The 14,501-nt window shown below is 35.7% G+C and overlaps 2 protein-coding genes across 3 annotated transcripts in view; both read right to left on the bottom strand.

Moving 5' to 3' along the window:
• Positions 1 to 14,501, bottom strand: part of LOC125263588 — a 378,279-nt gene that overhangs the window by 92,771 nt on the left and 271,007 nt on the right. The gene's annotated exons all lie outside the window — the stretch shown is intronic.
• On the bottom strand, positions 2,221 to 12,997 carry LOC125263587 (SLAM family member 5-like). 2 transcript variants are annotated; one of them, XM_048182643.1, is made up of 8 exons: positions 12,684 to 12,997; positions 11,647 to 12,064; positions 11,247 to 11,401; positions 6,439 to 6,762; positions 5,258 to 5,548; positions 3,392 to 3,508; positions 3,124 to 3,191; positions 2,221 to 2,899 (listed from the first exon to the last, which is right to left on the bottom strand). In XM_048182643.1, the coding sequence occupies exons 4-8, from the start codon at positions 6,719 to 6,721 to the stop codon at positions 2,840 to 2,842; spliced, it is 819 nt and encodes a 272-aa protein (XP_048038600.1). In that variant the 5' UTR covers positions 6,722 to 6,762; positions 11,247 to 11,401; positions 11,647 to 12,064; positions 12,684 to 12,997; the 3' UTR covers positions 2,221 to 2,839. The 2 variants fall into 2 exon arrangements, with proteins under 2 accessions (XP_048038600.1, XP_048038599.1); XM_048182642.1 differs by lacking the exons at positions 11,247 to 11,401; positions 11,647 to 12,064; positions 12,684 to 12,997 and adding an exon at positions 7,003 to 7,296.

The following is a 14,501-nucleotide window of genomic DNA, read 5'->3' as shown; positions in this document are numbered from 1 at the left end:
ACATACATTGTTGCTAGTCCATGTGATTCACTGGAACTGTTTTTCACACTGGCAATTTCCATAATATATGAGCTAATACTTAACTTTTCTTCTGTACAATCATATTGAACATCTCCTTGAAATTCTTCACTCAAATGCTTTTTTTTAATTTTCTTTGTTTGTTTTCTTCCTACACACAACATAGTTCCTGTTCTGCATGTAAATCATCATATTTCCATGACCACTAAACAAACATCGACAAAAAATGAGCAAAACAGAAGTTGACACATGACCATGTCTCTTTATTGAGCACACACACACACACACACACACACACAGGTTTGTTTTTGTGAATTGTGGGGTCATTCCATAGGCGTAATGGTTTTTATACTGTACAAACCGTATTTTCTATCGCCCTACACCAACCCTACCCCTAAACCTACCCATCACAGGAAACTGTGCACATTTTTACTTCCTCACAAAAACTCATACTGTATGATTTATGAGCCTTTTGAAAAATGGGGACATGGGGTAATGTCCTCATAAGTCACCCTCTCCTTGTAATACCTTGTCATACCCATGTCATTATACACATTTCCTGATATGTCACAAAAATACACGCACGCACACACACACACACTCTGTATGTTGAAGGGAAAATCAAACAGCAACACATGGAACATTTTGTGATGTAAATCTTTCTCACCATCAGTGACTGTTGAGGAGGAGGAGTAATCTATCATGGAGGCTGAATCACTTTCAATGATAGGTCAAGGTTTGGCTGGTTGTCATGAAGCCCCTGCTGGTAGATGATGTAACTACACCAACATGGTCTATGAAAAGCATTACTCTCCATACAGGCCTGTGTATTCAGATCTAATACATTATCAGATAGAACTGTTAAACAAAGAAAGTAAACGATATACGTAAAATTATTAGCATTTGCCGTGTGGTTGATGCCAGATGTCGCTAGCTGAGCATAAACACATAATCATGTTTCGCTTGGTCCATTCAAAGTCATATTGTATTTCCTCCTAAGTGTAAAGGTTGAGAAGTGCCTGGACTTTGGTTTCGGTCCATCTATCACTGTTTTCCTTGTTCATAGAGTTGGCTCTATAGGCAATCTGTGTCCAGTTATCATGTCAGACACAGCAACACAGAGTCGTCCCAGAACTGGCCCACATCTGGTCCATGTGTAATCCACATGTACCAGACATGGGCTGGATCTGGGCCATACTATGTTGTTGTCTGGGAAACAATAGTGTATTTGTTATTTTGGATCTTTAATCCAGTTTTGTGGTAAAACGTCATTTCTTGAAATAATGTAGGCCTAAAATAACACTGCATCAAAGAACTTTAAGAGACAAAGACCTCAATTTGAATTGGTAAATATAATTTTAACCTTTTCAGAAATCCACATTTGAAGCTAAGTCCCTTGTGGGGAAAGTCAGTTCACGGTCATATTTGCAATGCCTCTGAGTAGATATATAAGTCTTATATATTTGAATTGGGAAATTCAGAAATCTTAAAAACTGCTTGCCATACATATATCAGCAACAAAATTTGAAATGAACTACCCCATAAATTTTGTTTCTTATGCTCAAACAGCGTTAAAACAAAAAATATATTTCAGGCTGGACGAGCCATTGCACACGTGGCTTCAAATGTTGACAAGCTCAGATGTTGGCTCCCTCTAGTGTCATGAGTTTTACACACACAAGCAAATAATCTGACTTTTTTTTAGTTATTCATTAGTCAAATAATTTCTGTATATTAGTCCATGATAAACATCTTCCTTTAAAACATGACATACTTGCATATTTGGGCTGAAGCATTAAGTTAAAATTAAAAGATTCTTTCTAGAGTTTTGTTTTGTTTGTAACACTGATATTAACACATGCTGAGCTCAGAGCAGATTTCTGCTGAGCTCAGAGCTAAAATGTAAATTACGGTGGAAAATTTTGAGCATTAGTTGCACAAACATGTCATATATATATATATATATATATATATATATATATATATATATATATATATATATATATATATATATATATAATACTTGAAGAAAGTTATCCGTTAACTTCACCATTCATATACAGAAATCATTTCACTTTTAACAAGTGTTTTCTCAACATTGCATATCTAATCAACTCCTGACAAACACATTGATCATATTTTTAATTATCACTCAGTGAGTCATTTAACCATGCATCCCTTACGAAAAGAAGATATGAATGATCAATATATTAAATGATTTAATGGTATATTTGAAAATATACAGAATAATATATTGTGTTAATATATTACAATATATTGAATAATACATCAGGAATTGCCACTTTTCATATACTGAAAAATATGTGACAATATATTTACTAATATATCACAATGCATGTAATTTTATATTGAGTAATATACTTTATAATATATAAATGTATAAGTGAACAGATATGTTATTGCATGTGTATAAGTATATTGCAGATATATTTACTCATGCTGCCTGACAATTTCAAACTGAGAGTTTAAACAAAGTGAAATTTCAGCAATGAACCTCCAGCTTCACCATCGACTTCAACATCACACTCTAGAGGAATCACAACCAACTCAAATAAACACTTGTTACAAGTGAGGTCTGCAGAAGAGCATCTCTGAACGCACAACACATCCAACCTTGAAGCAGATGATCTACAGCAGCAGAAGCACCGGTGTCACTCCTGTCAGCTAAAGACAGGAAAATGAGGCTACAATTTACACAGACTCACCAACACTGGACAATAGAAGATTGGAAAAATGTTGCCTGGTCTGATGAGTTTTCAGGCAACAGATAGAAAATTATTTTGATACACAATATTAGTCTTCACTGAATGTGTTGATAGTTCACAGCTGTCTCTGTTCTGCCCACATCCAGCAATGATTTCTGTTAGATATGGAGAGAAACATTCATATCACAAATTAATAAGTAATCTGGACTATAACTAAAATGCTGTTGAATAGGATGTAACTGAAAATATCCATGAGCCGAATGATGAGTGGTTTCATTTGCGGGTCTACGTTCATTTTTCCACCAATGTGGGTGAAAGGAGCCTATAGTATACTCTGACAGAGACTCCCACAGAGTGATCAGATAAAGTGTTCACTGACCTGTGGCAGATCTCTCATCTGAAGACAGTAGATGATCTGTGTGTATTCAGACTCTGTGATTGTCAGATCTACAAACACATTAATATGTGGATCAGTGTGAGGAGAATTTGTGTAATAACATATACAGGATCTTACTGTACTCTGAAGCGAATGTGTACAGAATGTTGGTTGTTTTAATAATAATCAGACATTTAATGAACACAAACATAATTAACTTAAAATGGTCATTTTAAAAAATATATATATATATTTGCCAATCAATTCTTGCCTTTGTTTCCTGGTTGTTTACAGTTTCTGTGGTAAATCAAACCTGCAACTACAGCTATGACCACCAGCAGCAGCGGCGCTACAAGAGCTACTGCCATCATGAAACTTGAGCGTTGGTCTGTAACAGAAAATAGTCATTAGTGTTATATAAATATAATACAGTTAAATCATATATAAATCATAAATCATTATGGTTAGGGTGTTTCATTATGGAAGGTGTTTAAGTTAAGTAGCCTATTATATTTTCATGTCTATAATAATCTAATATCTAGTCATAATATCTGTCAGGTCTTACAGCTTATATTTACAACCATTAAAAATGATTTGATGAACACCATTTGTTTTACTACGTTAATTAATGTATTTCCTATTGAAACAGGATGTTTTGGTATGACAAATTTAATTTATGTACATTTTTAAACTCACACAGAGTGTGAAACCAGTTCACAAACCAGTTTGACATTATTTCTTTCATACATGTACAGAAGTTCTTGTTGAGAATCTTTATGATTAACAGATCTGGATGTTGATGTTTTATTGAAAAAAAAAAAAAAGAATTGTTGAAATTGAAGTTTGCAGTCACCATTGTTGTGAGCAGTGTCTACTTTATTTGGGCTCTTGACTCGTTAACATCAGCTTTCTCTGACTGCTGTAACTGAGTGTTTATAAAACACGTTTGTTATGGCAGGAAAAAGCCAACATGAAGTTGATCAGGTGTTTGGCTGTTGTGATGATGCTGCAATTGTCTTGGACTTGTTTAAATTACTGATCTCTTTCTTTGTTTAGTCTTTGATTTAATGGGCATTTTTTCTTTATCGATTATACTATGTCTGTGATTCAACAGCGTAAGAACCAGTAACGTTTCAGTTATTTAGGAGAATATATAAATTCTATAATGCATAAATTATTTTGAGCTCTTGCATACCTTGGACAGCAGAGACATCAACAATCAGAATATAAATCTCAACAATGGTGACATCAAACCGAACATTTTCAGTAAAATATCAACATCTAAACTTCTTTTTATTCTCAATAAGATCTTTAGTTTAAATAAAGGTAAACTGGTCAGTAATAAGTGTAATAATGTGTATTGGCTGTAATTTCTGCTCATATTTATTCCGTTCTTGTTCCTCTTTTCAGAGGTTCTGCTTGTTAACAGCAGGTGTTCATCATTAATGCTCAATCATCACTTAAATATTAACTTAATGATCTCACTGCAACACAATGTCAATGTTACTTTTACTCTGTAGTGTAGACACTAGAGGATGTTCCTGTGGGGTTGAAAGGGTTAAAGGTGTAAGATAAAAAGACACACCCACAAAAAGTATTTTATTAGTAACAAACTGTAAGTTAAAAAAAACTGTTATATGCTGGCCACACTGTTGCCAGTAGTTTACTGTTTACTGTACACTGATCATTTTGGTTTTAAATTAATCTGGTTTATTTTAATTCAAGACTCCATAGTCCAGGTTTTAGTAATCTGTATTAATCTGTGTTTCAGAAAGCTATTTTTTAAAACAGGATTAACTATTCTAGATTAAGGCCTATCCTGTCTTAATTTAAACCCTGTTCTGGAAACCCCCCCTCTGAGTGTGGACTCAAAATAAACCCTGAGCAGTGTTAATTTAACACTGGGAAATTTGCTGTGCATAAATGACAGAGTATTTTAAGATGTTTCCGCTGTTATAATGAGACAAAATCATTTAGCATTGTGCCAATTTGTGTCATGACCCCAAAACCAAAGTATGTACTGAACTGTGAATTCTGTGTACCATTACACTCCTACAAAACAGATTAACTCAAAGCAAACGTGGATTAAAAGCCACAAAATGTAACATAATTTGTGAATTAAGAGATGATGCCGTACCTGCACATGTCTGACAGAGTTGAGTGTTGTCCAGATGTTTGGTCTGGTTTCTGATGGGATTGTTGATCACACAGCTGTAGGTGTTTTTATCCTGATATTCCACCTCCAGAGGTAGAGAGAGACTGATGCTGAGATCAGACACACTGATGCTGGACAATAAACTGTTTCCTTTGTACCAGGAGAGAGTCACATGACCCACATTCACAGCTGAACACAGCAATGAACATCTGGACACTGATGATGATGAACAGTCTGAAGAGTCTCTGGTGATGGCAGGAACAGGGAGAGGAGCTGAAAAATATATAAAAAAATAGAAGTCATTGATATGTTTACAAGTAGGCCTACAACTCAATGCAGCAGTTTTTGATTAACATGATTAGTATTTACAAGGTAGCAATGTACTTAAATTAATTCCTTAAATTTTGTGTCTTTTATAATTAATTCAGCATCATACAGACGCTCATCATACAGACTCTGCCTTTGTTGTGCTATCTGTTTGTGCTATTTTTCAATTTCAGTTTCATGTTTTCAGGCAATGGTCAGACACCAGCAAACACAGTCATGGTCGATAAACAGGCAGTAGATCAGAGCAGGTGGAGAACAATCACAGATTAGAAACAAAGCAAATAGTACAAAAGGCAGGCAGCAGAGAATCATAAACGGGGAACAAACTGGGTCATAACAGGCATGCAAAACAAGAATAAATGCTCAGAAATGCAAACCGGAGTAATACAAGATTTCGCAAAGAGGAATGGTGAAGAGACCAGGGAACGGCCATGGAATGAGCAGCAGCTGAGCAATATAATCAGTGCCAGGTACGGGGCTGATGGGAAATGTAGTGTGTAAGCGTAATAGTCAATATTCGGGTGAGGGAGCCCTCTGATGGCCACAGGAGGGAATCACAGAGGTTGTCTATGTGACATAATATCTATTCTTTGCAGCTTTTCTAACAGTGCACCTAAAACTTCAACACTGTTGTTTTGCTTCCTTGTAAGCACTGGCATTTCATTCAGGAAGTGCAAAACAATATCATATTAACAATTTATTTATAAACTGCGTGTAGAAAATAGGTTTTTGTTTCACTTTGCCAGTTATTAAATACTTATGAATAACCAGATTGATCAGGAGAATCCCAGATTGATCACAGTCTGGATCATCATGGAGAGAATCACTTTACTCACCGTAGACAGTAACAATAAATCTCTTGTATAAAGTTCCTCTTCTGATGATCAGTAGTTTATAAAGTCCAGTGTGTTCAGATCTGATGTTTCTGATGGTCAGAGATCCAGTTTGACTGTCCATCTGGAGTATTTTCTCAAATATCATACCAGTGGCATCTATATAGATGTTCTGTCTGTGAATTTCAGCTATACGCACTTCTTGAGGTCCAAACATCCACAGTATATGATCATCTCTCTGTACTTCAGTAACATCAGTGTTTAGAGAGACTGAATCTCCCTCCATCACTGACACTGACTTCACTCTATCTGTGTCACCAAACACACCTGAAAAAAAAAAAAAAACACAAACAAGCTCCAATTAAGTATGATAAATAAAAAACATTCAAGATCAAATATATTTATGAGGAAGATCAACTAGAACAAAATTGCACTAAATAAATAACACCATGGAAAGAGACTTCACACTAATAACCTGTTAGTAACTGACCCTTCACAAATAAACTAATAAAATAGAAAAATGACAGGCTTTTATTATTATTATTTCTAAAGATGTTTATGACGTACCATTCAACAGCATGAAAAACAGACCAAAGAAAGATGCGCTGTGAATCATTTTTCTGAACTTCTCAAAAACTCAACAGAATACAGCTAAACATGCGTGAGAAAAAACATTTAAACTCTCCAGTATCCATTCTCTGGTCTCAGGTGTAGTTCACAAGTTCCTTCACATTTTCAGTAACAAAAATACATCCATAGGAAGAATTAAAAGCAATAAATAATCAAATGAAGATTCCATTAGGTTCACATTTTTAAGAGTTCGTTCTGAAAAAGGATCTAGGCGTAGCCTGTATATGGTGCACTCTACACACACACACACACACACACACACACACACACACACACACACCCCGCTCTCTCTCTCTCTCTCTCTCTCTCTCTCTCTCGACTCTTTTTATAGTCATCAGTTTTATCTCCATTAGAACAAACAGCGCTTAGTTCTGATGAACTTTATTGTGAATCCCTATATGTTTCATATATAATTTTGTAAAATAATTTTGTCAAGAAGTAATTTTAATAATTCACCAGTTTATATACTTTCACATTAAATCTGATCTAATCTGATCATCTCAAACTGTTGCTGAGTTGTATAATTTGTAAAGGGCCCATCAATTATTTTTACAGTGCTCTTGATGCATTGGTCCAAGATTTCCAAGAAGAGTGTTTTCAGGAATGATAATATGTTTATTTACTGTAGATAAGGAGGAAACTCTGGGAGGATCCAGGGTTTATCTGGGAAGATCTCCTCATGACACGTCTTTAAACACATTTATATGAGGCATGAACAAATAAAAGTTGACTAATATTATATTGAATTTGTTGTGTATTCAATACCCATTATTCTAAGGAACTCATGTGATATGCAAATAGTAGGGACGAGGGTGAGGCACAGCAGACACAGTGGGATAAAACTTGATGCCGCTCGCAAATAGTGTCTAGGAGTTTATCCGGGATTAATGGATATAGATTTCTTTGTCTGTGCACACATTTTCAGCAACACAGCCATTTTCTTTTCTCCATAATTTACTAAGAGATTCAACCAGACTGAAACTGTCATGTAAAGGCTGATTCACACTTCACCAACAGAAGCAGATCACCAGAATACAGTTCGCCACTTCCCAGACATTCCCACATCCTACAAACACTGAATCAACATATTCATTTAATAAGTGCTGACCAACGGCAACAGGGGATCTGACAAAACCCAAACGTGACTCTCTCATTGACAGGGTCTGAATGACTGTGTTCTGCAAACCACAGAGTTTACATCAGGTAACATCAGGATGCTTCCAGGTATGGATTCAGAAATGTACATTATGTTCATATAGAGTATAGAGTATCATATAGAGTAGAATGGTAGGATGCTATTCAAACAGTGACAATGTATGACCCCTAGACCACCAAGAAACCGAAACTTTGTTCTTCTCAGTTAACATCTAGAGGGTTTTTTTCTTTCGAAACCTTGGGTTCTGGTAGGCCACCATTTCCTTCACAGCTAAGACAAAACATCTTGTAACTTTCTCACGATTGGACATGTTCAGAGAAGACAAGCACCAAACCTTAAAAAGTGTCTGTTGCTGTTGATCGGCATATGTTGGTGCAATAATAATGGGTCCTGTTCAGTTTTAACCTAAAACAACATGAAACAATCTTATAGTAGACGTACAATGCTGTTTATTACTGTTTATTACAATGCTCTCAAACTCAGACTAACACCACTGTAAGATAAACTGAACCTCAGATACTTTGATCTCCTGAGATATGGACAGCACAAACACATACAGCCATTTGTCTCCACACCCCACAGAGTGAAGTTGCAGGAAAGCTTCTTTCCATCCTGTACTTCCTTCACATTTGCTCCTTCTCCCCCACTTCCTTCCCCTTACCCATTCCTCCCATCGCTCAGTTCACTTAAAAATATTATATACAAATTATAATGTTCTGTCAAAGCAAGTGAATTAACAGTCATGTTTGGTATCGTTTGAAATGTCTCAGTGCAACTGGTACAATGGTCTCATCTACATGGAAGTAAACCAAAGGTATTAAAGGTTTTAAGAGTTTTAGAAATACTTTGGTTCCAACTGTGGGTGTGCCCCTTTCCCAGGGTCTTTCATCCAAATTACCTCCTCCACAGCAACCCACTGAGCAAATTATGTCCAGAAGACGTCTTTTTGAGGTCTTGGCTCAGGTTGAAAAGACATCCACTGAGGGGCCAGAATGAAAGTTTTTATGACGTATTTTTTTGACGTCTTCTGGACATCCGATATAGACGAACACGCAGAATCACCAAAGGAGAAAATCACAATTTTTAAGCGACCATCGTGGAGATGAGTGTTTGCTTTAGTTGAGCTCTTGACCCTTGACTTTTTATATTAGATTTTGTTTGGGCTGTTGTAACTGAGTCATAACAGCCAGACAAGCGAGGATATTGGATGATCTTTATCAATATAATGTGTGGCACAAATTGCATTCATAGTCCATATCTAATATTTTCCAATGTCTTGTACCTTTGACGGTGTTAACCGTGGTGTCACGTGGATGGGAATATGTATGGAAATGATATGCAGATGAGGTTATGCATAGTAAAACTAGGCGTCGTAAGCTCCATATATGGTGATTTCGGGGAGGAGACAGGGTGGAGATGCACATACGCACAATCTTCCGCTGACTGGGATTTATAAAGGGATTTGTGCGCAGGTTCTGGCGTACGCATGGTTTTAAAAAAAAATTTTTGTGCGTACGCAGAATCTAGCTTTTGTGCGTATGTACAATTTTAGTAGGGATCCTACGCACGGTTTTATAAATGAGACCCCTGGTCCGTGTGTAATCCACATGTACCAGACATTAGCTGGATCTGGGCCACATGTTGTTGTTTGGGAAACAATAGTGTATTTGTTATTTTGGATCTTTAATCCAGTTTTATCCTAAAATAATGTAGGCCTAAAATAACATTGCATCAAAGAACTTTAAGAAACAAGACCTCAATTTGAATTGTTAAATATCATTTTAACCTTTTTAGAAATCCACATTTGAAGTCCCTTGTGGGGAAAGTCAGTTCACTGATCGGCCATATTTGCAATGCCTCTGTCTGAGTAGACAGAGTAGAAGTCCTATGTATTTGAATAGGGAAATTCAGAAATCTTAAAAACTGTTTGCCATACATAACATTTCAGCAACAAAATCTGACATGAACTACCCCATAAATTTTGTTTCTTATGCTCAGCATTAAAAAACGTATATTTCAGGCTGGACGAGCCATTGCACATGTGGCTCCAAATGTTGACAAGCTGAGATGTTGGCTCCCTCTAGTGTCATGAGTTTTACACACACACAAGCAAATAATCAGACTATTTTGAGTTATTCGTTAGTCAAATAATTTCTGTATATTAGTCCATGATCAACATCTTCCTTTAAAACATATGACATACTTGCATATTTGGACTGAAGCATTAAGTTAAAATTAAAAGATTCTTCCTAGAGTTTTGTTTTGTTTGTAACACTGATATTAACACATGAAGAGTTCAGTACAGATTTCTGCTGAGCTCAGAGCTAAAATGTAAATTACAGAGGAATAATTTGAGCATTAGCTGCACAAACATGTCCTGTCTGACAAACTGAACAACTAACCACAGACAACGGCCGTTAGTGGTGAGATTAAAATGGGCGCCAAACATTCAGAGTCTATTTAACACTTGAAGAAAGTTATCTGTTAACTTCACCATTCATATACAGAAATCATTTCACTTTTAACAAGTGTTTTCTCAACATTGCATATCTAATCAACTGTAGAATTACAATATATTGAATAATACATCAGGAATTGCCACTTTTCATATATTGTAAAATATGTGACAGTATATTTACTAATATATCATAATGCATGTAATTTTATATTGAGTAATATACTTTATAATATATAAATGTATAAGTGAACAGATATGTTATTGCATGTATATAAGTATATTGCAGATAGATTTACTCATGCTGCCTGACAATTTCAAACTGAGAGTTTAAACAAAGTGAAATTTCAGCAATGAACCTCCAGCTTCACCATCGACTTCAACATCACACTCTAGAGGAATCACAACCAACTCAAATAAACACTTGTTACAAGTGAGGTCTGCAGAAGAGCATCTCTGAACGCACAACACATCCAACCTTGAAGCAGATGATCTACAGCAGCAGAAGCACCGGTGTCACTCCTGTCAGCTAAAGACAGGAAAATGAGGCTACAATTTACACAAACTCACCAACACTGGACAATAGAAGATTGGAAAAATGTTGCCTGGTCTGATGAGTTTTCAGGCAACAGATAGAAAATTATTTTGATACACAATATTAGTCTTCACTGAATGTGTTGATAGTTCACAGCTGTCTCTGTTCTGCCCACATCCAGCAATGATTTCTGTTAGATATGGAGAGAAACATTCATATCACAAATTAATAAGTAATCTGATCTATAAGTAAAACCCTGTTGAATAGGCTGTAACCGAGAACCAGATTTAAATTTAACAAAATATCCATGAGCCGAATGATGAGTGGTTTCATTCGCGGGTCTACGTTCATTTTTCCACCAATGTGAGTGAAAGGAGCCTATAGTATACTCTGACAGAGACTCCCACAGAGTGATCAGATAAAGTGTTCACTGACCTGTGGCAGATCTCTCATCTGAAGACAGTAGATGATCTGTGTGTATTCAGACTCTGTGATTTTCAGATCTACAAACACATTAATATGTGGATCAGTGTGAGGAGAATTTGTGTAATGATAACATATACAGGATCTTACCGTACTCTGAAGCGAATGTGTACAGAATGTTGGTTCAGCAAAATGCATGTCTTAACTGTCTTAGCTATTTTAATAATAGTCAGACATTTAATAAATGAACACACACATAATTAACTTAAAATGGTCATTTTAAATATATATATATAGATTTTTGCAAATCAATTCTTGCCTTTGTTTCCTGGTTGTTTACAGTTTCTTCTGTATATCAAACCTGCAATTACAGCTATTACCACCAGCAGCGCTATAAAAGCTACTGCCATCATGAAACTTGAATGTTGGCCTGTAACAGAAAATAGTCATTAGTCTATTATGAATATAATACAGTTTAAAATAAATCATTATGGTTATGGAAATTTGATTTAACATGTTAGGTTTCACTTAAGCATGTGTTTAAGTAAAGAAGCCTTCATTAATATTTTCATGTCTATATGATAAAGAGTCCTAATATCTGTCAGGTCTTACAGCTCACAACTTATATTTACAACCATTAAAAATGATTTGATGAACACCATTTGTTTCACTATGCTAATTAATGTATTTCCTATTGAAACAGGATGTTTTGGTAAGACAAATTAATTTATGTAAATTTTTAAACTGCCAATAAGCTTCAAGTTATTACAAATGTTATTACACCATGATTGGCTAGTCAAAAGCAGGTTGTACTTATGAATTTGGTTGTGGAATAAATGACAGAGTATTTTAAGTTGTTTCCGCTGTTATAATGAGACAAAATCATTTGGCATTGTGCCAATTTGTGTCATGACCCCAAAACCAAGTTACGCTCTGAACTGTGACTTCTGTGTACCGTTACACTCCTACAAAACAGATTAACTCAAAGCAAACATGGATTAAAAGCCACAAAATTTAACACAATTTGTGAACAAGAGATGACGCTGTACCTGCACATGTGTGAGTCTGACAGAGTTGAGTAATGTTCAGATGTTGAGTCTGGTTGCTGATGGGATTGTTGATCACACAGCTGTAGGTGTTTTTATCCTGATATTCCACCTCCAGAGGTAGAGAGAGACTGATGCTGAGATCAGACACACTGATGCTGGACAATAAACTGTTTCCTTTGTACCAGGAGAGAGTCACATGACCCACATTCACAGCTGAACACAGCAGTGAACAATTCTGGCTTCAGGATCTTGATCTTGATGAAGAACAGTCTGAAGAGTCTCTGGAAAATTGACAGGAACGGGGAGATGAGCTGGAAAATATAAAATATTAAAATCATTGACATCCTTAACAAGTACAACTTAATGCAGCAAACAATTAGTATTTACAAGGTAGCAATGTATTGAAGTTCCTCATAACTGTTATATTTACATATTTAATCTGCGTACTAAAATTATGATACATACATCAGTTTATTCATCTAAACTATATTTTACTATTAATCTCTATTCTGTCTCTAAATGCAGCTTTCCTAACATTGTCCCTAAAACTTTTGGTTTGCAGTATTTCCATCTTTCTGAAAATAGGTTTTTGTCTAACTTTTGCAGTTATTAAAGGTGCTCAGAGGATGTCGTCAACTGAGAACCAAAACTTTAGTGTTTTTTAAATGCTCATACTAAGAACAACCCACCTCCTTCACAGCTCACTTAAGCCATCCAAAACTAGTGCACGGTATTGGAACACGAGTGTTTACCACCGGCATTCGCTGTGTCGTGTTAGGAAGTGCAGGTAAATAATAGTTGTTATGACAAAAACAGCACATGTGTGGAAAACAATCACAAGGAACGTTGGCATTTGACAAGCCAGAGGGCCAATCGTTTAAACTAAACGATTGGCTGATGTTTTTAAACTCGTGCACAGATGATGTATATTAATATTATTACTTTCAGTGCACCTTTAGTCTTTTACAGTTTTAAAGACAGTTTCAAGTAATATTGCAAAAATGTATAAAACAAAACATCCTCTTAGCCAGTTATTAAGTACTTATGAATAAGCAGATTGATCAGGAGAAGTTTGATCACAGTCTGGATCATCATGAGCATCATTTTTCTCACCGTAAACAGTAACACTGAATCTCTTGTATGAAGTTCCTCTGATGTTGAAGATCTGTAGTTTATAAAGTCCAGTGTGTTCAGATCTGATGTTTCTGATGGTCAGAGATCCAGTTTGACTGTCCATCTGGAGTCTGTCTCCAAATATTCTATTACTCTCATCCATATAGATGTTCTGTCTGTGGATTTCAGCTGTACAAGTCTCTCGAGGTCCAAACATCCACATTATCTGATCATTTCTCTGTAGTTCAGTAACATCAGTGTTTAGAGTGACAGAATCTCCCTCCATCACTGACACTGACTTCACTTCATCTGTATCACCAAACACACCTGAAGAAAAACAAGTTTTTAAACAAACAAACATACAAGTTAAATAAAAAAACATTCAAGATCAAATGCAATATTTATGAAGAAGATTAACTAGCACAAAATACTGCACTAACAGAAAGGGATTTTAACCTCATAGCGTACTGTTACGAACTGTCCCTGAACAAATAAACAAATAAAATAGACACATGAGTTTTAACTCGCTTTTTTTTTTCAGATGATGTTTATTACATACCACTTGTTAGCAATAAACACAGATAGAAGAAAGATGCGCTGTGAATCATTTTTCTGAACATCTCAAAATAGGGTCTAGGAGTTTATGCTGCACTTACATGCTCTCTCTCTCTCTCTCTCTCTCTCTCTCAATGACACAACTGTTTA

The sequence above is a fragment of the Megalobrama amblycephala genome, linkage group LG2, assembly GCF_018812025.1.
Source record: "Megalobrama amblycephala isolate DHTTF-2021 linkage group LG2, ASM1881202v1, whole genome shotgun sequence".
NCBI classification, from domain to species: Eukaryota; Metazoa; Chordata; class Actinopteri; order Cypriniformes; family Xenocyprididae; genus Megalobrama; species Megalobrama amblycephala.
This window is presented reverse-complemented; position numbering and strand designations above follow the sequence as displayed.

Coding starts and splice junctions, on each gene's coding strand:
- LOC125263587 (XM_048182642.1), bottom strand. CDS start 7,051: ATGATTCACAGCGCATCTTTCTTTGGTCTGTTTTTCATGCTGTTGAAT. Junction 5,549..6,438: donor ATTTATTGTTACTGTCTACG/GTGAGTAAAGTG, acceptor TATATTTTTCAG/CTCCTCTCCCTGTTCCTGCC. Junction 3,192..3,391: donor TAAACAACCAGGAAACAAAG/GCAAGAATTGAT, acceptor ATGTGTTTGTAG/ATCTGACAATCACAGAGTCT.